This window comes from Zea mays, chromosome 3 (genome assembly GCF_902167145.1).
Source record: "Zea mays cultivar B73 chromosome 3, Zm-B73-REFERENCE-NAM-5.0, whole genome shotgun sequence".
In the NCBI taxonomy this organism is placed as follows: Eukaryota; Viridiplantae; Streptophyta; class Magnoliopsida; order Poales; family Poaceae; genus Zea; species Zea mays.
The window spans coordinates 209,568,811-209,596,781 of record NC_050098.1 but is presented as its reverse complement, the minus strand read 5'-3'; the positions used below and the strand labels follow the sequence as shown (position 1 = coordinate 209,596,781).

Sequence of the window (27,971 nt, the reverse complement as noted above, 5' to 3'; positions counted from 1 at the left end):
GTTACTGCGTGCTCAACAACGCCAGAAGCATCAAGCTGACTGACATCGCACTGAACACTCGTTTGATGTTGGTGATCTAGTATACCTGAAACTACAACCTTACATCCAGTCATCTTTGGTTAAAGGAGCCAACCACAAGCTTGCTTTTAAATATTTTGGCCCATATCCAGTGCTGGCTAAAATTGGCTCGGTTGCGTATCATCTGCAGCTACCAGAGAACTCTGCTCTTCACCTTGTGTTTCACGTCTCTATGTTGAAGAAGGCGATTGGTCCTTAAGCCAAGGTCAGTGCAACTTTATCTTTGTTGTCTAATTCTCTACAGTGGTCGGAAAAAGTTTTGCAACGCAGGTTGACCAACACTAGGGGAGCGCCAACCTCACAAGTGCTTGTCAAGTGGTCTGCTTGGCCGGACAAATTAGCCACCTAGGAAGATGAGGCGTCTATCAAACAACAATCGCCAGAAGCCACGGCTTGGGGTCAAGCCTTGTCTCAAGAGGAGGAGATTGTCACAAGACTGAGGGAAGAGGATGTAAGTCCTAAAGAGAGGGAGGCCAATAGGAAGAGTTCACGCCAAAGGAGGCACAACACTTTTGTCCATGGGTCGGAATGTACCCAGTGAAGTCTTTAGTTTTCTTTTGTTTTGGAGAACATGCTTAAATATACGGGGAATAGACAAGGGAGAGGATGAACTTGGAGAGGAAGAGAGACCGGCTGCATCCGGATGGCGGCGATTTTCGTGTGTAAACTCTGACTGTGATGAACCCTAGTGCTTCATGAGAGGAGATTGAGTGCCGGGAGTGGCGCTCTACCCCGTACACTCCCATACACAACCAGAGCCCTCACAGTTACCCCTAAATAGATTCAGTTTTGGCCCCCTTCCCTCGATTTCAGAGCACACAAGTATTTGTTAGTTGTGAAAAAATGATAATAGATGATAAATACGCATGAGGAATGATATTTTATGGTTGTAGTGGGGTATATGAGGGAATTTAGGGAAGACTGTTGTAGAGAGGGGAGATATAGGGGAAGAGAGACCGGCAATGTGGCGGGATAGTAGGTATATGAGAGAAATATAGAGGAGACCATTGAAGATATTCTCAAGAGGCGATAGTCGGTGGGGGATGAACTCGAACAACCATTAAGACAGCGAGCTCGAGCAACCACAGTCATCGATGAGAGGATTAATGTTCCTTTAGGGCTAATTTTAGTTTGGGAACTCAGATCCCCTCCGAGAATTCATGAGATTGAAGGGAAAATGAGTTTGTCCTCGGGAAGATAGTCTCGTGGCTCGGGTAACACATTTACAAACGGAAAAGACGATGATGCACCTGCATCATGTAATCTCCATGTATAGGAACTGAGGACATACTTTAATTTCATACGAAATTGTAATCTAGCTCATCACTAGAAATAGAGGCACACTGACATGCATTATGACACGTTGAGTCTTCAAATCATTTGCAGAATCACTCAACATCCGGAGCTATTGTTCATCTCTTCTAACCTTCGAACTTTTGCCTCGATACCCGAAGGTATAGTTGTAATTATTTGTAACCGAGATGAGAATAAAAAAGGGATTTCTTATGTTGTGATTTTCTCAATTGTGTTTACCCATTCTCTTCCCTTTAAAATAATGATTTTAATGATCTTCTCTCTATAATTGTGGTTTTTTATGATTTTAATGATCTTCTCTTTGTGATTTTCTATAATTGTGTTTACCCATTCTCTTCCCTTTAAAACAAATTACAGGGATGAAGATATGTCATCTCTAACTTTGTTGCCCTGTTTTGATCCCCTAAGGAATCGAAGGGGGTGATCAACAGGAGTGCTTCAGATTGTTCAGCAAAACGTAATAATTACCTACACGTTATGACATTACAATAGTAAACATAATCCCTTCATCGTACAAACTGTATTATTTGTAACCACGGTGAACAAAAGTACTGTTTGTAATATGCTTTTGCCAGCACCGTTGACGTGGAAGAACATATACAAATTCTTATACTCTTGTTCACCAGATGAAGTAACAATAACAATCGAGCGTACCATGAGTGACAGCTAAAAGGGTAGATCTAAAGATGATGCTTGAATGCCAATGCCTGCAGTCGAGTAACAACTAGATGCTAGACGAAGAACGTACTCCAGGGACGACGATTTCATCTTGGTAAGCGTACGCTATGACTCCGACGCTTTTCCATAGCCCAGCTCTGACATCTCCCAGCTCGTCCGTGGGGCGACCTCCTGGTGCGACCGAGTGTAGTGCTGAGCACAACCAAGAAAATTATTGAAGCACTGATCAGATGTAAGTCGATGGGGCAGACTCCGAGTCTAAAGAAAGAGTGTGCGAGATGTGTAGTAAGCAGATGAGGTCACTTCACCCACCTCCATCTTCTTCAGTAACTCATGGGCAGTTGGCGCTGAAACAATTATATCTCTGCAATCTAGCTTGATAAAGCCTTCCGTTGCCCCTCTATCAAACAGCATGAGCAGCGGGTCGTAGTAGCCATCAACGTTCAGCAAACCGACCTGCAGTATGCCAAGATTAAGTTACTCGTTCAGAGCACATGAGCTACTGAGCTACATACATTGTTCACGGCCATATACTGATACTCACTGGTTTGTCATGAATTCCGAGCTGTGACCACGTTATCATCTCTAACAGTTCTTCCATTGTTCCGTACCCTCCTGATGTCCAGAGACCCGTCATCGCCATATCAAACGAGATACATGTCGCTGCCAGCATGTACTGGAGAAAAAGAAGATGTAGATTGTGTACCAGGAAGAGCTATGAAGGCATCAGCTTGCCGTGCCATCTCAGCTTTCCTCTCGTGCATGTCGGAGACAACCTTAACTTCTCCAACGCTAGCACCAGATATCTAGTTTGAGAAGAAGAAAAAATTTGTTTGTAGCCGAGTTGATATAGCACTTCTCAGGTCATGGATTTGCTTTCCATGGGAGCGAATTTTAGATTGTGGTTAAAAAATCTCGGATATCCCACACCAAAGCACAAGTCTATGGCCTGGCTCCGGTCGCGATCGTGTTCTCACATAGCCTACAATGCCACTATATATATAGATGGTGCAGTGGTTCAAAGGTTTTCTTAACCTGTCGTGAGAATGTTTCATTTTTAATATTAATGTCTGGAAGTTGTCTTACCCCGCAGGTAGAGTTTTTTCTTTTTAGACACAGTACTAAAAGTAGGTCATAGTTTCAGATCTCTCGCAGCTCCATTCTTCAGATATATGGCTATAGCTTTCACGGCAGGACATGTATAAAATTGATCTCTAGGATTCTGGATTCACTTTGGAGCGACTAGCTAGAAAGAGTAGCATGTTTGTTTTCCTAGCTCTAGTTGTCTTTGCCGCATTCAAAACTCTTCAGTTTGGAGTTACATATAGATAAAGGCAATCATCCGTAACCTATCATCTACTGCCTAATGGAATTTTTTTTTATTTCTCACACTATTTCCCCCTCAAGTTGAGATGTCCTATTGGCAAGTTGCACATTCTTATAATTAAACCCACCCAGTGGTAAACATTAAAACTCCAAGTTGTATCGCCCTAAAATCTAAACTGGCAGTCTGCAATTCACCTCCCCGAAGCCCTAGTTCCATTTCCTTAGTGATCACCTACTCACCTATTGCTAAGCCCCAGAAGCAAAGGGGAATCAATCAGCGCCAACAAACCTTACGAATCAAATGGTGGCCTGGAGAGCACATAGGACTACGTGAGCTGCTACATACTAGAGCAAGATCATGTGAAACCAACATCCAGGGCAGAATTCATGGATAGATTTCAAATGGAACAGCTGTAAGCAGGTGCAAAACCAAACGCGAGCCAGATTCTAGTTTTTAGCTGAGAGTTGTTTCGCAGTTAGCTAGATATTATAATTCTCTCTTGTGAAATGTGAACCAGTTAGCCGCTAGAGCAGAGTAATAACTAGTAGAATTACCAATGGTACACACAAAGAAGAGAACAGAAGAAAAGGACAGTTAATAATTTTAATACACACCTCAAGCGGCATGAGTGCTCTCGGAATCACTCTGCAAACGGATCAAACAGAGAGGCCACACGTTAGACAGATTGCAGAGTTCGAACAGAAGCAGAATTCTCCAGGATGCGCAAGGTAAGTGGGTACCCGAGGACACTGCAGCCGCCACCAAGGACCGTCTGCGCGATCAGGCCCATGAGCCCGACGCTCCCGCCGCCGTAGACCAAATCGATCCCCTTCGCCACCTGCAGAGGCGAGAACCCGCAGAATCCCGTCCGGCCACGGAGCGTCAGGCGTGATCGAGCGATCGAGCCAAATCAGAAACTTTGGAAGCGGCCGCGGGCGCAGCCTTGCCATGGGCGGCGCATTACCAGCTCTTTGCCGAGGTCGAGCGCTGCGTCCCCGTAGACGGCGCGATTGCCGGGGTTGCTGCCGCAGAAGACGCAGATCCTGCCGAACCTGCTCGGCTCCGGCGCGCCCGCCGCGGAATCGCCCATGACGGGAGTGGCGGCGGGACGGAAGGAGGCTAGGAGAGGTGTTGGGCTTTGGGAGCTTCAAATGAAGGCGGCATCTGAGCTTCTGTCCTCACGCGATCGTGCTGTTAAATAATCGCGTAATCAGTTTGCCGGTCAACTCTAGTGGCCCCAGATGGCATCACGGGAGCCCATATGTCAGGGTGCGTTTCTTGCAGATTGGCCCCGCAATCTGTATCCTCCTCTCATAATTGAGTCCTTCCAACTTTTGTGTGACGTGATGGTGGCATTGGCGACGCGTGAAAACATTCGAAGGGAAATTCTTACGTCCATTTAGCGACTAGTACTAATTCTTTGTAGTTAACCGTTGTGCAGTTGGCTACTGTCATCAAGCAGAAGATTTCATAGTTCCTTTTTGTGGGATGAGAATTAAGTGCCAACTATGATACGTAATCTCCGTTCTAAATTAATATTTATTTTAGTTCTTAATTTTTGTGTCTATATTCGATTGAAAGATGAAAAACCTAGACATGAGCAAAAACTGATCCGATGCAGTTCTTCATCACCAAAAACTGCCTGCCTGCAGGCTGCAGCTGCATCGAAGCTACCGCTGACCGCAACGACTCTCTGTGCGTGTGTTTCTCGGCCTCTTCTGGCCCCGACACCGGCAGCTTATCCAAATAGTGAAACGTGGCCCGCTGTACAAGATCTAGCAAACATTCCATCCAACCACGCCATCGTACACGCTGTGGTTGGTTGATGTTGGCGGGACAGGTCTGGGGCGACGACACCGTACGTGCTGGGCGGTCGCCGCCTCGCCGGCCGACGCAAACTCCACCGGCATCGGGGAAAGCTCGGCGAACCTTCCAAATCCGAGTACTTTTGCGGGATCTAAGTCCAGGTGGTAGATGCCCTCTGTCTCCAAACTCGATGGACAGGCGCCATTACAGTATTAACCATGGGAGATCCTCGAGGATTCTGCGAGTGGATCTGCAGACATGTGTCGCCGTCTACCGACACCCAGATAAACTTGGGGGTGGATGAAAGGAGTATCAGATTAAATGGGTTCTCTTGATTAGTGATTGCAACCACTATGCGAAATCTCCTTCTCCTTCCTTGATTTCTTACCGTATTCTATGGCATCGAGCAGATTGGGTCCTCTAGCTGTGCTTTTATAAACTCTGGCACGCATCATGCTTTCTGAAGCATAAATTTCCCCCACCAGACTGTTGGAGTTAAACAAGCCAACGATTTTCATCAAAGCAACTGCTCCTTCGATTACACGACGTTCTTGCTTTTTTTACATGCATTGATTTTATAAGTATGTATATCTACTAGACGCAATGCAAACAAATTCTACCTAAATATATAAATACTAAAGTATCTTATAATTTACAATAGAGTAAAGAACTAAATTAATCGCTCCCAATTTCTTAACTTTGATCACAATATGGTTGCACAAGTTTTGGACGAGAAATACATAACGTGCATTTTCCAAAATATACATGTTTTCCCTCAAGAAAGAAACTTTGAATTCAATTGCCAGTTTCGTTGTGCTGATCCAGCAGGACCAACACGGAGGTACATTGCATACAAGTTATCACCATCCCGCGCGACTTCGGTTTGGATCCCTCAAAAGTAACAGTTCGGCGTTGGCACAGACAGAATTGTGGACGGTACCAAAATGAGCAACGAGGCATTGAAATCAGAGCATACATACAAGTCAGCATGAACATGCCTAACGCGCATAGCGTCATGAAAATAAACATGACTAGTAGGATTTAAAACAAGGCAACAGGCTGGTCATCGTTCTTCCTGTCCAAACTTCTTCTAGCGCCTCGACCTCTCAGAGTCAGACTGTTCAGCCTCTTAGAAGTAACCGAAACTTCCGATCCAGCGGTGCTTTGAGCATCTGCCGAAGATAGCGCTATCCTGCTGATGCGGTGGTGCAGATCAGAAGATCGTTGCCTTTGGAGCGGTAGCCTATGTGCTGTGCCAGAACCATTCAACCTTGCTTTCGCAGATTTAGTCCAGTTCATGTAGTTCGGCCCGTAATCAGACCTTCTGTCTGATGTTAGGAAACTGGTGCCAGAGGCGGCTGGGGTGACGGAGGAAGTCGATGGGGAGCAGCTGGCGTCGCAAACGAAATCTGACGAAGAAGCTGAGATTGTGGAAGGAGGCGGCCTAGCTGCTGCCACCCTTGTCGTCATATTGTTTCTTCTGACTTTGACTGAGCTTGCATCTGAGAGCTTTGAGCTGGCTGCGTTCATCTCCTCGATGCTTTCTGAACACCGTGAATTGTTCGAGTGTTCGGTGTGGGTCTGCTCCATCAGGCGGCTCTCCCATGGTTTCGTCGCCATCGACCCATCCAAATGGCTCCAATCTTTATTGCTTCTGCCAGTTCCATGATTCCTGAGAGATGCAGCAGGGGAGCTGGGTCTTCCACTGTGGCTTGAACTTCGCTGTGAAAACAAAAAATAGCACAAAAAGAAATGAAGAAGAAAAAACAAGTGTTTTTTTATTCCAGATCATTGCTGCAAGATGATTTCATACCTGGTGGGAAAGAGCATAAGCAATTGCTCTTTCTCTCTTTACCGCACCCTCATGCCTCATATGCATCTTTGATCTTAGGTCATCCACAGTACCTTGACTATCACACCATCCTGCCTGCAATTTGAAACATGTCATCCAAACATCCAGACAATGTCATCACATATTAATGATATTAGGCCAGCCTCAGTGGAAGTTCCATCAGAGTTTTCAATAAGCTGTGACATAAGCACTTCTGACCATGTTGCAAATAGTTTTAAGAATAGATAAAAGAAGTGAGTTTCATGGAGATCAAACTCTTTTGACACGATTAGCAACTCTATGAATCATGAAATTAAATATTTATGAAACTATATAATGAAACTTTATGATGTATTGAGTGTTTGTTTCATCCATGTTTCATTTCATTCTATATGACACAGGAGTCTTGAAAACAATGCCACTAAACACCCACTAAGACAACTATATGTTTAAAACTAAACAACTCTGCAGGCCTATTGTCGGACAGAACACTCTGCAGCTAACGAAAAATCTATACCAATAACAAATGTGACATCAAAGACATTGCAAGGATGCATTATTGGTGGCATCATCAGACGCAGGCTTACTTATCAATGACCCTACCAAGATTAATTCAAACACACATGATCAACACCAAACAATATATAAAATCATCATCGTTAATGTAAAAAATCATTCCTACATCATGGAGATGTGATTTTACTGGTGCAAATCTCCATGAAGAGTACATATGAACATGTTGCGTAAATCATAATGCAGGCGTAGCGCAGAGCAACTCAATAATCAGTACTACGAAGTAAGCACAAGGAAAGAAGGCAACGCAACTGCAATGGGCTATGGCAGAACTCCGCACGAAACAAACGTGCGAAACCCCTTATGCCAGCGAAGCCACCAGCTAAAGCAAGTTTTGAAGGGCTTGCTTCATACCTCTGCTTCCTTGACAGGATCAGCAAGGCCGCTTCGGTCGTCGAGGATGTCCTGCGAGTGGCGGCCGTCCGCGGAGATCCGGAAGCGGCGTTCCCGCGCGCGCTCCTGGACCCTGACGAGCGCGTTCATGCACTTGAGCGTCACGGAGAGCTGCTTGCGCACGTGGCGGCCGCGCACCAATGCCTGCAGCCGCACGATGCCCCGCAGTGCCCTCAACGCCCTCCGAGCCTTCACGCATCCACCGACAGGAAACAGTGAGGGGAGAAAAAAGACGAGCATTTTTACCAGGAAACCGAGCAACGCGAACGGAGGCGGCGGCGGCGGATAAGCCTACCAGGAATGCGCGGAAGGCGGACTGAATGCGGACGGCTGCCCACTCCTGCCTGATGACGCGGAAGTCCCTGGGCTGCGCGCGCACGACGGCCGCGACGACAGAGCTGCTGAGCATGTCGGCAGTGGACGACGCCTCGGACGGCGCCTCCGACGCCGGCGCGCTGCTCCCCCGCTGCGAGGACGAGCTTCGCCACAGCCGGCTCCACTTCCGCCCCTTCGCCACGGCGCCGGGTCTCTCCCTCTCTGCTGCCGGCCGGAGTCCCACCAGCGTCCGGATCCACTTGCCCGACGCCCCCATCCACGCCGCAACGCGAAACCCCCGAAATTTCTCCTGCCTCTCTCCCTCCTGCGAAGAGCGTGCACTGCCCCCACGACGACGAGGCGAAACGGACAAATGGGCAAATGGGGGGAGGTCGTGGGAGACGTGAGGCTTGGCGCCGTGCCTTGGCCGTTGTGCCTTGTGCGTGCTTCGGTTACGAGTCCCGGGGGAGCCGTTCGGGCGCGGTTCAAATTTTGAAACCCAGACGAGCACGGAGCAGTGGCCAGTGGGAGCACCAAGCCGGGGAAAGACACGGCCGAGCGAGTTCCGGGTCCCACCTTGTCAGACTTTCTTCGTCAAGGTGCAGGCGCGCGCAGTCGAAAAGGCGAGTTTTGCAGCTCAGGCTATCCGCACTCATTCTACTCTAAAAGAAATATTCTATCCTAGTCATCAACATTTTAAAATATAGTAGCCAAACTCCCGCATCCACAACTACTCTATATCTCAACCCTATATAAACTATCATATTTTTTATCGATATATATCAAAAATACTCACTGTGGGCCCCACCACACATGTCCTTTGCTTTGGCCCCAGCACCCATCGTGGGCTGCGCTGTTGTCGCAACAGTGGGTAGAGTCTGTGCCGTTCGAACTCTCGAAGTAGCGTTCGAACTCTGGAAGTAGCGTTTATAGTAGCTCAACCAGTTCACCACTGCGGCCGGTTATTCAACTCTATATTTATAGCGTGCCGTTCCCAGTAAGCCACTGCGTAGGGCTGGGCATTCGGTCTATTAGGGTAATTCGGTTCGGTCTATTCGGGTTTGTGAAATTTCGGGTTCTGAAAAATGAGAACCGAAATTTCCAAAAATATTTTAGGAACCGAACCCTAATAGACTCACAATTTCGGTTCGGTCTATTCGGTCCACCGAATAGACCCGAATTATAGAGAGACTAGTATATTTTGTTAAAATATAGACAATGAATAATTAATTGAAAGTACTATTACTACAACAAGTGACTATAAAAATTAGTATACAAAGATATGTATACTATCGTTTAGATGATATCATTATTTCTAGCTAATAAGTTCATAAATCATATAATAATACCATCACATATTAAGAGCTTTTTTATATTTCAGGTTATTAAGTCTATTCGGGTTTTATAGGTTAGGAACCGAACCCGAACCCATAACCCGAAATATAGCACATATAGGAATCGAACCCGAACCCGAAAACCCGAATAGACCAATAATTCGGTCTGTTCGGGTTCGGTTCGGGTTCGGATTCGGTTTTCGGTTTTAAAATGCCCACCCCTACCACTGCGGGCAGCCTCACGCGCTGACCTTTTTTCGCTCGTTGGCTTCGAGAAAGGCGTGCTATTGATTACGGGTCTTTTTATTTGTGGCTCGTTTGAGTACGTCTAAAAACAATAAGGCCCACTTTGTAATGCGTTGGATTTCTCATGTTTTTTTTTACTTTTCCTATAAAAATAAACCGATTTCTGTGTAATTCATAAAAAATCTTACGTTCCAACGGAACAGTAAAAATCCTGCAGAAAGTCAAATAATCCTAAAAATTTAACTAGATTATCTAAAATAGTATAGTACTAGGTGAGTGCCCGTGCGTTGCGACGGGAGTAAAAAATTTGTATAAAATATATAAACGAAACGACAAATATCACTATGATATGTAAAATCCGTGTGATAAACATTATCAATATTACACAAATTATTTCTAAAGAGTCAATTTAGAATTTTGTAATGACAGTCAAATATGTCGACAACCATAAACTAATCTAATCCTTTTTACCACGACATAGCGACGACAAGCACGACAGGGAGAAGATCACTACGCGGGCGAACTCGATACGGAGCAATGTACGAAGGAGAAGCGGCACTCGATACAGCTTCGGACGTCAGGCGCACACGGCTCGAGCATGCAACAATTAGTGATGACGACGAACTTGGACGATGGCAACGACTTTTCAACGTCGCAAATAGAGGGCGCGACTTTCGGCGTTGCGAACAGAAATCACCCTCACTTTCCCTCGAGGAGCACCCCTATCCAACATCCTATATTTAATTGTATCCTAAGTCACCCTCACTTTCCCTCAAATATGGTATCGAGAAACCGTTGGAGGAAACATTTAGGAAGGGATTTTTTGTCAGGATGCACCTATATGGTGACATAGGGGAATTAAGTTTACATTAACAAAATTAATCAAACTTACTTTGTTAAAAACAAAAATATAAAGAAGGAACAATTAGCAAGACATAATTTGTGTACTCGCGGTAAGTTTTATTTATCTAGCGATCAATATCCAATTTGGGTCACCATGCTCTGTCATCAATGATTCACATTATTTGGGGGGGGTTAGGGGGGATAAGTTCAATTTTGAGTTTGGGTGTACCGGTGTAGCAGCTAAGGATGTAAATGGTCGGTAAAATTCGGTAAATTCTCGGTACCGTTTACCAGATTTTTCCGACCGTTTTCATATTTTTCGGGATATACGGAAAACGGGACGGAAACGGGATGTGTTATTACGAAAACGATACGGTAAACGGTGAGACATATTTACCGTCCGTTTTCGGAATTCTCGAGAAAATCCGGTATTTTCCCGTATTTTAACCGTATTTTTCCGGTCCAAAAAAAAACAAAGGACGTAAGAACTATACTCGTTAGGGTTTAGAGATTAGGGTTTTAGATGTCATAGAAGATATATCAAGTGATCCAGATGACATGCCACATGATTTCTAGTTTATGTATCGTGTGTTTAAGACTTATATACTATGTGGTTAAAACTTTAGTGAACATGTATGATCATTTATGTGTGGTCATGACTATGTATTGTATATTTGTGTGGTTGAGACTTGTATGTGAATGAGAATGAACAATCATGTTTTAAGACTTATGTGTTGTGTGTTATAATTTAAGAGTGGACATGGATGAGTGTATGACCAATTATATGTGGATAAGATTGTGTTTTGTGTACTTTTGTGAATGAGACTTGTATGTGGATGTGAATGAACATCTGTGTGGTTAGGATTTGTTTATTGTGAGCTTTTCCGATTACAGTTACCGTTTCCCGATCAATTTCGAGCTATTTTGCTCGGATTTATCCGTTTTCGATATACCGGAATTTACCGGCCGTTATCCGTTTCCGACTTTTCCGTTTACCGATTCCGACCAAACAAAAAATTATGCGGGTGAAAACGGTGAGAGGTTTTTTCCGACCGTTACCGACCGTTTTCATCCTTAGTAGCAGCTATGTTAAAGAATCGCCTTTCTAACTACATGCTCTTTATGTCAATTACGAGATAACTTTATCATCTTCATTTTGAATTGTCACGGTAGCTTATGTTCTCTGTTTAATTTATGTACCACCGTGCAATTTGGCATTGACTATCGTGACTCATGTACTCAAAGTTGGTGGAAAATTTATGGCGAAGATATTTCGGGGTAAAGATACGAGTCTCATGTACACCCAATACTGAAGATGATGGAGAACTGTAGAAGGAAAGCCTCATGAAAAATCTTATGAACTTAACTTGCCGAGCAAAGTGAACGTTACAACACTCTGCTCCCCTGACTGGGCACACCAATAAACCACACGGTGAGCAGACAGGTCCAGGCGTACATCCCGACTGGGCACACCAATACACCACACGGTGAGCAGACAGGTCATTCGCAGATTACAGAAGCAGATGGCTGGAGGGACCAAACAAAGGTGTACATCCCGTTCCTGGCCTGCGGGGATCTCAGCGGCTACGACTCCGACCGCTCGTACCCGCTGCCCAACACGGACGGTGGCTCGTACCGGAGCCTGGACCCCGTGCAGCCTCCCATCGCCCCGTCTTACAAGACCGCTCTACAGATGAAGAAGGCTTCTTGCCACAACGCCTGTGCGGATGCCATCAAGCCGTCCGCAGACTCCTGAGCCTGCAGCCCGATTCCGTTTACCACCTTGCGCGGTGGAAGTTGCTTTCGCTGGGTCCTGGACCTGGCTCTCAAGTCTCTCTCTACAGAACCTTCATCTACTAAACTCAAAACAAAAAAGGAAAAAGGATTGAAAACATTTTTGTGGTAATTTTGAGCTGGGGATCTGTGCAGCACGTAACTGGTTACTGCTGATTAGGCTGAGATCCCTGCTTGTGTCCTTGTGCATATTTTTGCCTTGTCTTTGGCAACCGGAATTCCAGGTGGCAGCGTCTCGTGCGGTCATGCCCTCCCGTCTCTTTCTTCTTCACATGGTTCCATCCACGCTTTTTCTGCTGCTCTCTCAAACAAAATGAGACTAAAACTCAAAACCCTTTCTTTTATTATCTCATTTCCAGCTTCCTTCCATCTTTTGCTCACACATTATATATCTGACCACTCCTTCCAGCCTAGCAGCTTACACTTCACGGACTATGGGCAAAGATGAACAAGCTTCGCCTTTCACCCGGACAGACTTACCTAACCTACGAGATGCACACCGAGAAAGGCTGAAAAAAAATCCAGACGAAAACTCTAGCTACAGGCACGTAGGAGCGTAGAAGCTGGGGACGTGAGCAAACACGGTAGAGTAAGGGCCCACGGTTATGGGCTGCGTCCCCTCCACCTGCACGGGCTCCAGCTCCGGGATCTCCCCGTCGGCGTCGGTTGCCAGGACGTTGCCGTTCAGCAGCAGCTGCTGGCTCTGCAAGTTCCCGTCCTTAGGAGTCAGATGGTACTCCTGTCTCGTGAGCGCGGCTGCTGCTTCGCCGAGCCCTACAGGGATGATGTGGACGTCGGAGGTCCCGCTCCCCTTCTTCCTTTCGCTCTGGGCGTGCGCGCCTTGGCTCGTCACGTAGATGCGGTTCGTGCTGATGCCGTCCAGGTTGATCAGGAGCAGAGCGATCCCTTCCTAAAAACATGTTAAAGCGTGCATGGTTCAGACATCGGACAGTCAACAGGAGCTTTCCATCGCATGTGCCACTCCTCCTTACTGAGTTTTTCACGCAGTGTGCGTAGGCACGGATCTTGTTTGTGCTGTTGAATGTCGTCGAGAGGACCTTGGTGCCCATGAGGCGGTGCCACAGCAAAGCACTACAGAAAGATGGTAGATTATGATGGTGCTTAATTTGGAGAGAGAGAGAACTTGTGCGTGTCTAGTCTAATCTACCTATAATAGTCAGGGTTTGGTTCAAATGTACTTGTGTTGAGCAGGCCATAGTTGCCTCCAACCAAGGTCTGTCTGCAGTAGCTCTTTGTGTCGTACTAAAGCTGATCCAGATACCTGAAGATCCACCAGGTAGGTTCTTCAGACAATAACTCCAATTGGTGAGCATATATATATAGGGATGAAAAAAGAGTGAAGCTCTCTTGGCTTACCAGAAGCTGAACACAAACGCATCAGTGACAAGGTGGTGGCAACTGTTGTACGTGCCTCCAGCCTCGCCAACCCAGGCGACAGCGGACGTGCCTGCGGACTTGAGTATCCCCTGAAGGTTGCTGAAAGTTGCTGAACGTGCTCGCCTTGCCGTCAAGGTAAGAAGGGTCAAGGATTTTCTGAACCAGATGGTCGTCAACCCCTGACACGTACATTCATTCATTCAGCATTTCATCCGGTCTGCCAACATCTCATGCACGCACTACCTATCAGCTGTAAACCGAGGCGAGCATATATATATACCGGGGCCTAGATTGTAGATATGGTGAGTGATCGCGTCCATCTGGTCTGGCTTTGTCTTGCTGACGAGTTGGGTGAACCAGACCGCGTCGAAGAAGCCTCCTGACGCAAGCACGAGAGGCTTCGATGGCTTGCCCTGGTAGGCGCTATCGACGATGTGTTTTAGAGCGATCACGTCTGCTGCGTACTGATCCGCGTCGATTCGAGCCCTGACTCCGCTGCCACTGAGCTCATTTCCTGCAGCAACAATCTCTGTGTGTTTTGGCCACAAAGCACTGCACTATGCATAACCACTGTATTATTACCTGAAGTGATGTTGACACACTTGTCCGATTCCTTTTCTATGTACTCTTATCATAATATTTCATTTTCAACATACGTATTGCTCTTCTCTAAATAAAGTGGGTGTAAAAAGGCTATCGAGTGACATGAGGTTCTTTTTTTCTGACAAAACCAACACAATCCACAAGATAACTCAGAATCAACATACCGAGCTCCCATCCATGTACATCGTATCCCTTGCTCACGGTGTAGCGAATGAAAGAAGCTGCGTTCGTGTAATTCCATGGCCCCCCTAAAGAATCGTCAGGCATCGGGACCCGACCGTTCAGAGCATTCAGCCCAAAAACGATCCTTGGCCTGTAGAATCAAGCAGGAAAGGAAGTTCGGCAACCATACCTAAAGAACAAGAGAATACAGCTTCTGAAACTGAAACTGCCCGAAGGCAGGAAATGAGAGTACACCAGGATAGTACCTGGTTTTCTGTAAGAACACATTGAGCTCGTCCCATCTACGCAGCGGCAGGCAGCCCTGCGAGAAACCCAAAATGGCTGACACATTCTTCACGAACGGGGCGCAGGGCGGCTGGCGAGTGTCGCCGGTGCCGTATATTTAGCATGTCTTGCAGAGAGCCGCCCAGCCGGAGCTTTAGAGGAGAGAACGCTGCGAGTTCAGTGAGGATTGTTATTCACGGTTTGTTTGCTGATTGTTACTGTCACATCAAAAAAGGCGACGGCTAGTTATGTCCAGGCCTGCGAGGAGGTCGCCGCCGCCGAGCAAGTCGTCGCCACCAACGAGAGCGAGGGCGCCACGCTCCGCGCCGAGGCCGAGCGTCTCTAGGGCCTCCTAGCCGCAGAAAAAGGCCAGCCATGAGGAGGAGATGCGCAGGGGCGCAAGGCTCGGGGACCAGTTGTAGACCGCGTACCAGGAGGACCACGCCCGCCGGTGGGACCGGGGCTTGATGGCGCGCCGCCGCCAGGGCTTGGGCTTGGGGCCGGTGCCGCCATGGCTGGGTTTCTCGCACCCGCGCCATGGCCGGGGCCGGGGACGCCGCGCCCGCGCCGCCGTATAACTGCGCCGGCCGTGCCTGCGCGCCCGCGCTCCAGGGCCACCGCAGATCTGGGCCGAAGAGGAGGCAGGCGCGTAGAGGGAGCTTGACGGGTCTCGGGCGGGCGGGGGAGGAGGTGCCGATGATGGGGAGAGATCCGGATCTGGCGGCGGACGATCCGAGAGGATGGCGAGAAGAAATATGGGAATTGACGGGGCGAGCGCGGTAATGGCGAGAAGAGGTCTGGTACCTTCCATCCGCGGGCGCATCCGCTGCAGAGATAGAGTTGAAGGCCAGCGGGATTTGAGGGCGCGGCGGATGCACGATTTTGGGAGAGGAGGAGGAGGGGGTGGACCTTCCATCCGCGGGCGTTGGTGGCTCGGGGTGCGGGGGCGATGCGGCCTCGACGACGGCGGCTGCGATGCGGGCCGAGCTGGACCTGCGCGCGATTTGGTGGACCTTCCATCCGCGCGTTGCGGGAGCGGCGATGCGTGCGATGCGGGAGCGGCGAGGAGCAGGTGGACCTTCCATCCGCGCGATGCGTGCGATGCGGGAGCGGCGATGCGTTGCTGGCGCGGGGGCGATGCGGCCGCGAGGACGGTGGCGGGATTTGCGGGAGCGGCGCGGCAGTTTTGGGGAGCTGGCGCGGCGGCAGCCGATCGCGGGAGGCAGAACAGGAGCTGTGCACGCCTACACTAACCTCATATAGAGTAGTAGAGACTTCTATCTTTAAATAGGTTTGGTTCAAAAAAAACATGTTCGCTTGTCTTTAATCTGTATCGGGTTATACTGCTTCTACAATATTTTGTCTAAATGGATTGTAATTACAGCAGTTTAAACATTTGACTTTAAGACCTGTTGGTTCGTGGTTAACTCTGCCACACTTTACCTAAAGTTAGTCGTTCGAATTGAAGAACTAACCTTAAGCAGAAAAATTTAGGCAAAGTATGACAAGTTATGCATCAAACCAAACATGCACTTAGTCCGAAGCAAACAAGCCTTATACTCCCCATTGAGAAGACCACTGAGGACGGGTCTCTTTCAATCATTTCTCTATGTCAAATGGTCACTTAGACCAGATGAGTGTTCTTCGCTTCTCAACCGGGCACTTACTACATGCAAGGATCACCACACAATTTTGTGTCCCTTAACACTTTTACACAGTGAAAGAATTGACGGTGAGAATAAGAAAAAGCATGATCAAAACACTAAGCAAAAGAGCAATAAGAAAAACACGAGACCAAACTCTCCAAAGTCTCTCGCAAAGGCACTAATCACTAATGATCACAATCACAATTATGACACTTATAGGATTTCTATTGCTTTGAATGTGGCTTGGAAACTCTTCCTGTTGGGGCGAAGGCGAAGACGTCACCCCCCGCTCGAGGCCTTCGCCGTGGTCGTCGGTCCAACAGAGACAAGACAACGGGCGAAGGCACCCTTCGCCCCATACGACATCAGACGAAGACCTGCACGAGGTCATCCCACCGTGCGGCCTCGCCCAGCACAGAGGCCCACGTATGATCCGGCCCATTGTAACGGGCCCTGCGTGGCCGCTGCATGTTACATGCCTAATTTGTAAAGGCATCCCTGTAATTACAGTCTGTAACCCTGCTTTATGGGAATATTCTGGGGATAACCTAGGTGTCTGAGGGCACATGCGTCCTTAACGCAGGACGTTGGGCACTCAGATACCTATAAATACCCCCGCACAGTGCCCGTGAGAGGCTAGGTTAATAGAGCTATTGCCATCTTGCGCGAGAACCCTGTTTACGTCATCATTCCCCCCGTTGGATCCCCTTGCGGCAGAGAGCAAGTTCCAACATTTGGCGCCCACCGTTCGTGCTACGAGAAAACCACCTGCGATGGCACCCAAGAAAGCTAACCCGAAGGCTGACGAGGCTGCGAAGGCAGCACTACTTGCTGCAAGAAAGAGCAAGGCCCTCGTCCTCACCCAATCCACCCACCAAGAGGCCCCTGAAGACGACGTTCTCTGCACCTGCGAAGACGACTCCCCCCGCACCTGCAGCCCTGAAGGACAATCGCAGCCACCCCCAGGCTTCGCCCCACTGGAGGGCGCGGACCCCACTGAAGACGGTGAAGTCCTCGGCGTCTCAGCGGAAGAACAGCTACAGCTGCGCGCCCTGCGCCTCAAGAACCGCAATCTCCAGAGGCAGAAAGAGATACTGGAGGCCAAGCGCCAGCGCGTGTCCGCACTAGCCAAAGTGCGGTAAATGATACGCGACGAAGAGCAGAAGGCCCAGGACCTCGAGCGGGAGATCGCGCTGATGCAGCGCGAAGGCCACCTTGGCCTGCAGCATGGGCCACCCCCGCAGCAGCAACTAGAAGACACGCGCGAAGGCCACCTCGGCCTGCAGCATGGGCCACCCTGCAACAGTGCGCACAACCGCAAGACCCGCGTTTCCCCCAGCGCGACCACACTTTCCCGCACGCCGCACCATTCCAAGGGGTCAACTACCTGGACGAGCGAAGTCCCCTGGCGCCACACCTGCAAGTGACGCCTTGGCCCGCTAACTTCCGGGCAGGGACCTATCCCAAGTACAACGGCAGCACCGACCCAGCACAATACATAATGAGTTATCAAGTCACCGTTGCATCTTCCGGAGGGGACGACGCCACAATGGCCAAGTCTTTCATCATCGCCCTCGAAGGCCCAGCTCTCACCTGGTTCACCAGGTTGCCTTCGCTGTCCATTGACTCCTGGAGAAGCCTCCGGGACAAGTTCCTACTCAACTTCCAAGGGTACCGCCCAGACACCGACGCCTTGGCCGAACTCTCGCTCTGCAAGCAGCTGGAAAAGGAGACTCTGCGGGAGTATTACCGCAAATTCTTAACACTCAAATCACAGCTGCCCTCAGTCGACGACCAGATCGCTATCCACTACACTATCAGTGGCCTTCGCGCCGGCGTCCTCTATAGCCACTGCATCAGAGATCCGCCCAAGAACCTCCAGGAATTATATCAGCTGTTTGAAAAATACGCCAAATCCGAAGAGCTCCACCAACGCAAGGTTGAGTCCCAAAGGAAGCCTAAGGATGCTCCACAGTCCAGCCGCACGTGGACGAGGACTCCGCAGCAAGACTCCGATCGAGACGGCCGCAATCAACAGCAAGTGCACAACATCGCCAACCAGCACCCCGCTGCTGAGGCCCCTCGTCGCCAGGAATATCCCCCCCAGGGCCGCGGAAATGGAACTCGCGGCAGGGGTCGGGGGCGTGCGCAGCCGCCACGCTGATTCTACTGCCTCTTCCATGGCGAAGACTGCGCCCACCAAACCAAAGACTGCCCAGAAACGAAGGCCACCAAAGACAGGATGGCACGGGCGCAGCCAGCCGACAACCCCAGAGTTGTCGCACACACTTACCAGCAACCCCCTCCACCATATATCCACGCCCCCGCCCCGCATCCACCGCACCACGCTTACCAACACCATCCGGAAGTACAAATCGTACCTCCCCCACCTCCACACCAGCAACATCAAAACATCCCCCACGCCCCAAAGCAGGAAGACTTCGCCGATTCGCCGTATCGCGGAGTCATTCACATGATAACTGGGGGGTCCAGCACCGACTTCGACACAAAGCGGCAGAAGCGGGACCACTACCGCAGCATCAACCACGTCGCCATCACTGGCCCAGTCGTGCAGACAAAGTGGTCCCACATACCGCTAACCTTCGACGCACGAGACGTCGACCTGCGCAGCGCCCCCCACAGCAACGCCATGGTTATCAATTGCAGCGTGGCAGGCTAGGACCTGCACAAAGTCCTAGTCGACAATGGCAGTCAGGCGGACATCATCTTCCTCCACGCCTTCGATCGCATGGGCATAAGCCATAGCCTGCTCAAGCCTTCGGACAACCCGTTGTATGGCTTCGGCGGCAAGGGCACCTTTCCTGTCGGCAAAATAGAGCTGCCTCTCTCCTTCGGTGTAGCACCCAATGCCCGGAGCGAGCAAGTAACATTTGATATTGTGGATATGGTATATCCATACAATGCCATCATGGGCCGGGGCTCCATCAATAAGTTCGAAGCAGCCATTCACGGACTGTACCTATGTATGAAGATACCAGGTCCGTTAGGCGTTATTATGGTCTACGACAATCAACAGACTGCACGCAACATAGAGCGAGACTTCGTGCCCGGTCAGAGAAATGTGCACTGCCTCACGGCCCAGCGCGAGGCCCCAGCACCCGCCAGCCCAACCGATAAACAGCACGACAAGGCACAACTGCAGAGCAACGACGGGACCAAGACTGTCCCCCTCGACCAGGCCACGCCCAAGCAGACAGTCACTATCAGCGAAGACCTCACTTCGCATGAAGAGGAGAAGCTCCTTTGCTGCCTATCTAAGAACAAAGATGTCTTCGCCTGGTCAGCCCTCGACTTGGTCGGGGTCAGCCGATCCATAATTGAGCACAGCTTGGGAATCGACCCTTTGGTGAGGCCGAAAAAACAGCGGCTTCGCAAGATGTCCGACGAGAAGACAGAGGCCGCCATGGCAGAAGTGCACCGCCTCCTGGAAGCCAAATTCATCGAGCCGATGGCTTACCCCAAGTGGCTCTCCAATGTTGTGATGGTGCAGAAAAAGAGCGGGAAGTGGCGAATGTGCATCGACTTCACCAGTCTCAATAAGGCCTGCCCAAAGGACAACTTCCCGTTGCCGCGGATCGACCAAATAGTCGATAGCGCGGCCGGATGCGAAGTCATATCACTCCTCGACTGCTTCTCCGGTTACCACCAGATATACATGAAGGAGGAAGACAAGGCTAGCACCAGCTTTATAACGCCCTTCGGCACATATTGCTTCATCAGAATGCCGGAGGGACTCAAGAACGCCGGGTCCACCTTTTCCAGGCTTACCAAGACAGTGCTCGACGGGCAGGTTGGCAGAAATATATTCACATATGTGGACGACATCGTCGTCGCCAGCAAGAGCAAGGAGGACCATCTCACTGACCTCGCCGAGACATTCGCGAACATGCGAGACGCACGACTCCGCCTAAACCCGGAAAAGTGCGTCTTCGGCGTTCGCCAAGGCAAAATATTGGGCTACCTGGTTTCACACCGCGGCATCGAGGCCAACCCAACCAAGATTCAAGCCATCATAAACATGAGGCCTCCGTAGTCCGCCAGAGACGTCCAGCGCTTGACGGGGAGATTGGCCGCCCTCAACAGATTCATCTCCAGATCCGCTGAGCGAAGTCTCCCTTTCCTCAAAACTCTCCGTGGCGCAAAAGACTTCGCTTGGGGACCAGAGCAGGCAGCGGCCTTCGCCTCATTAAAACAGTACCTATCGGAGTTGGCAGTCCTTACAAGCCCCGACTCTTCACTACCTCTGTTGCTCTATGTTGCAGCTTCGCCGCATGCGGTCAGCGCGGCACTGGTGCAGGAGCAGACAGTTGAGGGCGTGATCAGGCAGTGCCCAATTTATTATGTATCCGAAGTGCTGACGCCGTCCAAATGTAACATGACAGAGCTGGAGAAGATTGCCTACGCAGTCGTTATGTCTTCGCGCAAATTGCGCCATTACTTTGAAGCATTCAAGGTCCGGGTCACCTCAGACAGGGGACTCGGCGAATTGTTCAGAAACCCGGAGGCATCGGTGAGGATTGCCAAGTGGGCGGCCGAACTCTCCGGATACCACATCAATTTTGAGCCCAGGACAGCCATCAAGTCACAAGTCCTGGCAGACTTCGTCGTCGACTGGACTGGGCCAATAACACAGCCGGACCCGTCCGCAGAAAAGGTTTGGACGATCCACTGCGACGGCGCATGGTGCCATGCGGGGGCAGGCACCGCGGCAGTCATCACCTCGCCAACCGAAGTCAAGCACAGATATGCGGCTCCCCTCAGCTTCACTCTGGAATCCGACAGATGCACAAATAACATAGCAGAATACGAAGCAGTCATCCTCGGTCTCCGCAAGCTGAGGGCCCTTGGGGTCACCACCTGCATCATTAGAACAGACTCCAAGGTAGTTGCTGGCCAGGTCGAGAAAGACTATGCAGCAAAGGACCCCGCACTCATGCAATACCTCGCGGCCATCCGAAGTCTCGAGAGACAATTCAAGGGATTCACTTTGCAGCATGTGGACCGGGCCAAGAATGAAGAGGCCGACACATTGGCCAAGGCTGCCGCCAGAGGCGAGCCCCTGCCCTCCGATGTGTTCTACCACGTCATCGGCACACCAGCCGTCCGGAGCCCCGAAGGGATCCAAATAACCAATGACAGCGAGGGCCACCGAATAGTCAACCTTATCATGACCGAAGACTGGCGGGCACCAATAACTCTGTTCCTACAGGGGTATTATCACCCAACCGACATCAACGAGGCCAAGCGCCTCAAACATCAAAGCCGGGACTTCGCACTGATTGAGGGCCAACTCTACAAGAAGGGGGTCAGTCAGCCAATGCTCAAATGCGTCACCGAAACCGAAGGTGTCCAGATACTACGCGAAGTCCACAGTGGTACCTGCGGCTCTCACGCAGGGACAAGGGCCCTAGCTGCTAAGGTGATCCGCCAAGGTTTCTACTGGCCCGCAATGATCTGCGCCGCAAATCGGGTCACAAGGTCCTGTGAAGCCTGCCAGAAGTTTTCCCCTCGATCAGGCAGCCCTTCGCAATTTACAAAGCTGATCGCCCACACATGGCCTCTCCAGCGCTGGGGCCTAGACATCGTCGGGCCCCTACCGACGGCTCAGGGGAACCTTAAGTTCGCCTTCGTCGCTGTCGAATACTTCACCAAATGGATCGAGGCAAGGGCTGTCTCCACAATAACATCAAAGACTGCCCAAAAATTCTTTTGGCAAAACATTGTTTGCCGCTTCGGAGTACCGTCTGAACTAACAGTCGACAATGGCAAGCAGTTTGACAGCCAAGACTTCAAGGATTTTTGTTTCTCCATCGGCACCAAGCTTGCCTTCGCCTCAGTCTATCACCCACAGTCCAACGGAGTTGTGGAACGCGCCAATGGAAAAATCTTCACAGTCGTCAAAAAGATGCTCCTCGACGAAAAAAGGGCAAGTGGGCCGATTTGCTACCCGAGGCGGTCTGGGCACTAAACACGACTGAGTGCAGGGCGACCGGGTTCACTCCTTTCCGCCTTCTATACGGATCGGAGGCTATGACCCCACAAGAAATAAAACATGGGTCCCCACGAACAGTTCCTTCAGCCGTCCCCGACGTGGACGAGGCCACTTCAAAGGATCTCATCGATGGAGACCGGGTCTTCGCCCTACAAGCACTAAACAAACACCAAGCCCAGACAAAAGCATGGCGCGACCATGCAGTCATCCCAAGGGAGTTCAACAAAGGGGACCTCGTACTCGTCTGAACAGCTCGGACAGAGTCCAGGGGCAAGCTGGAGCCCAGGTGGGAGGGCCCCTTCATAGTCAAGACGAAGGCTTCCCCCAGCGCTTACAGGCTCACAACGCCAAGCAGCGAAGACCTGGAGCACTCCTGGAACGTCGACAACCTCCGCAAATTTTTTGTTTGACTCATCAGGGCTGATTCGCCCTTGTAATTCGCAAAAACAATTTTATTCTGGCCCGCACTCTTTTTCTCCCGAGGGGTGAGGTTTTTAACGAGGCGGAGCCATGTAATATACAAGTGAAAAATCCCCCGCAAAAACATGCGTCGAAAAAAGACCGCGACGACGGTCTTCGACATTCGACCAATACGAAGTCACCGCGAGGCTCAGCGCCAGCCACCCTCGCGTGCGACAACCCCGTGCAGAAGTCGCCTAAGGGTGCAGCCGGACTAGCACAACAAGTGCGAAAAACCGAAGTCTACCACGAAGACTTACCGTGCAGAAGTCGCCTAAGGGTGCAGCCGGATTAGCACAACAAGTGCGAAAAACCGAAGTCTAACGCGAAGACTCACCGCGCAGAAGTCGTCTAAGGGTGCAGCCGGACTAGCACAACAAGTGCGAAAAACCAAAGTCTACCGCGAAGACTTACCGTGCAGAAGTCGCCTAAGGGTGCAGCCGGACTAGCACAACAAGTGCGAAAAACCGAAGTCTACCGCGAAGACTTACCGTGCAGAAGTCGCCTAAGGGTGCAGCCGGATTAGCACAACAAGTGCGAAAAACCGAAGTCTAACGCGAAGACTCACCGCGCAGAAGTCGCCTAAGGGTGCAGCCGGACTAGCACAACAAGTGCGAAAAACCGAAGTCTACCGCAAAGACTTACCGTGCAGAAGTCGCCTAAGGGTGCAGCCGGACTAGCACAAGCGCGAAAAACCGAAGTCCACCGCGGAGACTATCCGTGCAAAAGTCGCCTACGGGCGCAGCCAGGTAGCGCGATAACAATTACACCTGTCCGTGCGAAGTCCGCGCAAAGACCGACTACCACGCACACCAGTACAGCATAGCAATTACACCCGACCAAGTGCGTAACGCCTTCGTTAGCATAACCGAATGTGCGAGGGCACACAACTTCATCATACAAGCCATTTCACATGTACAAGCAAGGGCATCACACTCTACATCGGCTCAGCCTTCGGAATAATTCCCATCTCCCTATAGTTGAATAACATTATCCTAAGCTCCTCACCCGCAAAAAGACTCCGCAATTCTCCATCACCCGTACTCACGACGGCCGGCAAGGACAACAGTTCCTGTCGGCCGGCCCTACTCACACGAAGTCGACCGCCGTCTGCCCCACTCACTCTACGCTTCGCAACCGCCCTTCGCCGCTTGCGCCCAGTACTCGGACCAGGCACATCTGTGTCCGCAGCGTGCGGTGAAGCCTCCGCCGCTGCCACATCCAAGGCCGCAAAATAGTCCAAGTCCTCCTCCGACGACTCCTCAGTCCATTCAACCGAGCTCCCAGAGTCAGCAAAATCAAAAAACTCAGATGCAGACCCATCATATTTACTACCACCATCCACGGTCGAAGCCGCCAAAAAATTAGTAGTGGCGGTTGCGTGCGCAGGCCCAAAATCTTGAACCTGCGCAGCAACCAAAGTTCAGCAACATATCCAAAATTCCCTAACTACCCACACCCACTACGCCACCTGCGAAGACCCAGCCGTCGCGGGAGCCTCCGCTGTTGCCTCCGCTGTCGCCTCCGCCTCCACCGTCGCAGGATCTTCAGCCCTCGGCGCAGCGGCTGCGGGGGCATCAGGAGCGCCTCCGGCGGTCTCTAGGGGCGGGCCTCCGCCGATCGCAGCGGCTGCGGGGGCATCAGGAGCGCCTTCGGCAGTCTCCGGGGGCGGCTCCAGGGCGGCCTCGGACACGGCCTCCGCCGGGTTCGACTCCGGATCAGGCAGCGCGCTGTTCAACGCCCCGAAATCATCCACCCTCTCGCCACGCGCCGCCTAAGACAGCACACAAATTCAGCAAACCCATACATAGCCCACATCCAACAAACACCAAACAAAAGCCAGACATTACCTGACCCCTCGTCGTCTCGGCCCGTTCCCTGACCACCTCTCGACCATGGGGGCCCCACATCCGGTCGTAGAGGGCTCTGGCGGACTCCTTCACTACAGAGTCCTCGACCTTGTAGATATCACGCTCGAAATCTTCATCCGCTTGGTCGAAGACTTCATAGTGCCGGCACCCTTCGCGAGAGAGCACGTTCATCGCCCCCTCGCAGGTGACTAGGGAAGCATAAGACATAAACCCCTCCACGATGGTGGGGAGCGCCTGCAACTCCTCCTGCACCCACTCCAGGCAGCGAAGTCCGGGCTCTCGGTCCGGCACTTCGAACTCAGCGGTCCGCGCGCCCAGCTCATGGTATGAATCCATAAGCTGTTTGCGGGTCCGCTCAGCCTCCGTGCGGCTTCGGCCCTCTCCACACGACTCTGCAGGGCGCGGAGCCGCTCCTCCAACTGCTCGGCGCGTTCCCTGGCAAGACCGCCCTCCACTCGCGCCAAATTGACCTCCGCCTGCGCAGCCTGCGCCTTGGCGAGGGCCTCATTGGCCTCCATCCTCTCCTTTGCCAGTTGGCGCCGGAGGTCAGTTTTCTCCCCCTCCAGCACGGCCACCTTGTCCGCCAGCTTGCGGCACTTGCTGTCGGCGGCCGATTTTTCCCGGACAGCGTCAGCATGTTACGTCCGAAGTCTCTCGACTTCGGCAGACACAACGGCCGTGAGGGCCCCCGACGCCGCACGGCCGGCGAAGTCAGCCGCCTGCAAAACACACGTAAGACCACAGCCCCAACGAAGCCGAAAAAAAACTGAACCGAAGTCTAGCTCAATGTACCTGACTTAGTGCCTCCTTCATCTCCTCCAACCGGCGGGACACAGCGCCCGCCTCGTCCCTCACAGCAGCAAGTGCCGACATCTCGCCGCCAGCACTAAGAGCACCACCCTTCGCCTTTGGCATTACGGCAGCCGCCGTGGTCGCCGCGGCAGGCGGAACAACGACAAGTTGGCCTTCGTCCGACCCTGCGACGTATCAACAAATAAAAAAAAAGCCAAGCCAGCGCCTTACCAACAAGATAGTCGTCCACGCTAATGTCGGTGACGAAGTCGGCGACGCGCTTGCCCGGCGGCGGCAACCCTCGGGCCGACTTCACAGCCTCCGGCACCCTGCCGGACGCCGGTGCGGCCTTCGCAGTCTTGGAACCACCGGCGGCAGCCGCAGCCTCCGCCGCCCTGCCGGATGCAGGGACGGCCGACTTCGCCGCCAACGGCGGCTGACCTCCGCCGGGGGCCGTAGCCTTCGCAGCCCCCCGCTGCCTCTTCGGCCTGGCTTCATGAAGCCTGACGACCACCTGGCGCTTCTGTGCAGCTCCTTGGCGATCCTTGTCCATCACTGCCGACACAACAGCAGCAATATTCCGCCCGTAAGGAAACACTTTCCACTCACGAACCATGCGAGATGTAAAAAAGTCTTCGCAGGCCGCACAGGGGATAGGAACATTCCTAGGCCACCAACCCCCGGTAACCTTCAGCATCCGCGCCGAAGACTCCCGGAGCTCGGGCGAAGACATCCTTCCCCCCGGGGCCGCGCATGTCCTCATCAATTCTCTAGCAAAACCATCGGAAACCCCAAGTCCTCCCATAGCAGTACCTAGTTTCCCCTTCTTAGAGGACGGGGCGGCCGCCGGCGCGGGGTCGTCTCCAGACTCTACCACCGGTTTCTTCCCGAGACGATCCACATCGTCCTGGCCGGGATAACCGCCATACGGCAGTCCATTCAATTCAAAAACCCTGTTCAAACGGTCATTCGACCCGCGGATATCCCAGCTACGCTGGCCCTCTGTCCTCGGCACGTACCGACCAACGATCCGAACCGCCCCATCCTCCGCCTCACGAACAAAGGCAGCCGAATCGCGGCTATGCAGATCCAGCGCGAAGACAGGACTTCACACCAGCTTCCCACCATGGGAAGGCATCCGGCGAGGGCACACTTCGCCCAACGCCCAGCCATGCGCCAAAGGCCATACCCCGTACGCAATAAATTCCTCAACCAAATCCCGCCCACTGATCAGGCCGGCGGCGCACCGAAGGGCCCCTTCGTCCGCATCCTCCTCCGCCACTTCAAAAGGCGGGTACGCTGAGTAGAAATGCGAGCACATCTCAGACACGGGTAGCCCCGGATGGTCTTCGACGGTACCCTCCGCAACGTAGAACCAGAAATCTTGCCAATTGCCCCACTTGTTGCGGGCACAGGGAACCAACTCCACTACCTCCATCGTGGTCTTGCCGGTCTTCGGCGTAAATGTACAGGACCCAAACTGGGCAACTTCATCCCCAATCATCCTCTTCTGCCAGTGCAGGCAATAGTACTTCGCGAAGACTTCGACTGATGGCTGACCGCCGTACGAAGTCGTCGCCCAGACATACTTCGACAGTGCCACCACGGCATTCGGAGTCAGCTGATGGATCTAAACACTAAATCTGCGCAGGACTTCTCCAACAAATCGGTGCGCAGGCAGACGGAGACCGGCGGCGAAGAACGCCTCGAACACAACCAACTCACCTTCCGACGCGGGGACTTCCTCCGTCCCCGGGACACGAGCGACTCTGTTGCCAAAGTAACCCAGCCGCTACATATCTTGCACGCGGACCGACGACATCCGCGACACACCAAAATCAACCGTATCGCCGGCGCGCAACTCCTCCGCCGCCACGGTACTCAGCGTTTCCTCAGACGACGCGTCGGCCGGCGGCGTAGCGGCAGCGGAAGAAGAAGAGGTCGGCATCGCTACGTACCATCGGCGGTGGCGGGCGGTTTGCTTCACTCGAGCCAGATCTCTAGTGAACAGGAGCAAGGAGGGCAGACGAGCAGCAAGACGGTGGAAAAGGCGGCTAGGGTTTTTACGAAGCGCGGAAGGATAAAATTCAAAACGAGCCGCCCCCCGCCCCCTTTTATACACAGGGCGCGGCGCTTCGGGAAACCCACAGTCCAACAGTACGGTGTCAATCAACGGTCATGTCAAAAACCCCCGCGGAACCACTTCGAGC

General features: G+C 51.6%; 2 protein-coding genes and 1 pseudogene across 2 annotated transcripts; all 3 read right to left on the bottom strand.

Moving 5' to 3' along the window:
• Positions 1–1,747: 1,747 nt before the first annotated feature.
• LOC100275503 (uncharacterized) lies at positions 1,748–4,563 on the bottom strand. The gene is made up of 7 exons (NM_001155093.2): positions 4,362–4,563; positions 4,138–4,235; positions 4,012–4,042; positions 2,777–2,876; positions 2,615–2,685; positions 2,383–2,526; positions 1,748–2,262 (listed from the first exon to the last, which is right to left on the bottom strand). Exons 1-7 carry the CDS (start codon positions 4,485–4,487, stop codon positions 2,176–2,178), a joined length of 657 nt encoding a protein of 218 aa, NP_001148565.1. The 5' UTR covers positions 4,488–4,563; the 3' UTR covers positions 1,748–2,175.
• A 1,585-nt stretch (positions 4,564–6,148) lies between these two features.
• Positions 6,149–8,699, bottom strand: LOC103651273 (protein IQ-DOMAIN 1). Its single transcript, NM_001362605.1, has 4 exons — positions 8,296–8,699; positions 7,962–8,189; positions 7,017–7,130; positions 6,149–6,925 (listed from the first exon to the last, which is right to left on the bottom strand). The coding sequence occupies exons 1-4, from the start codon at positions 8,590–8,592 to the stop codon at positions 6,245–6,247; spliced, it is 1,320 nt and encodes a 439-aa protein (NP_001349534.1). The 5' UTR covers positions 8,593–8,699; the 3' UTR covers positions 6,149–6,244.
• Positions 8,700–12,852: 4,153 nt separating this feature from the next.
• LOC103652522 (heparanase-like protein 3) overlaps positions 12,853–27,971 on the bottom strand; it is a 66,680-nt pseudogene continuing 51,561 nt past the window's right edge.

What these genes read in the sequence shown, in the direction of transcription:
- LOC103651273 (NM_001362605.1), bottom strand. Translation starts at nt 8,592, where the DNA reads ATGGGGGCGTCGGGCAAGTGGATCCGGACGCTGGTGGGACTCCGGCCG. An exon ending in ATCCTGTCAAGGAAGCAGAG is followed by an intron (nt 7,131 to 7,961) that starts GTATGAAGCAAG and finishes TTCAAATTGCAG; the next exon opens with GCAGGATGGTGTGATAGTCA. An exon ending in CTTATGCTCTTTCCCACCAG is followed by an intron (nt 6,926 to 7,016) that starts GTATGAAATCAT and finishes TTGTTTTCACAG; the next exon opens with CGAAGTTCAAGCCACAGTGG.
- LOC100275503 (NM_001155093.2), bottom strand. Translation starts at nt 4,487, where the DNA reads ATGGGCGATTCCGCGGCGGGCGCGCCGGAGCCGAGCAGGTTCGGCAGG. An exon ending in GGCGGCTGCAGTGTCCTCGG is followed by an intron (nt 4,043 to 4,137) that starts GTACCCACTTAC and finishes ATCCGTTTGCAG; the next exon opens with AGTGATTCCGAGAGCACTCA. An exon ending in TGCCTTCATAGCTCTTCCTG is followed by an intron (nt 2,686 to 2,776) that starts GTACACAATCTA and finishes TCTGGACATCAG; the next exon opens with GAGGGTACGGAACAATGGAA.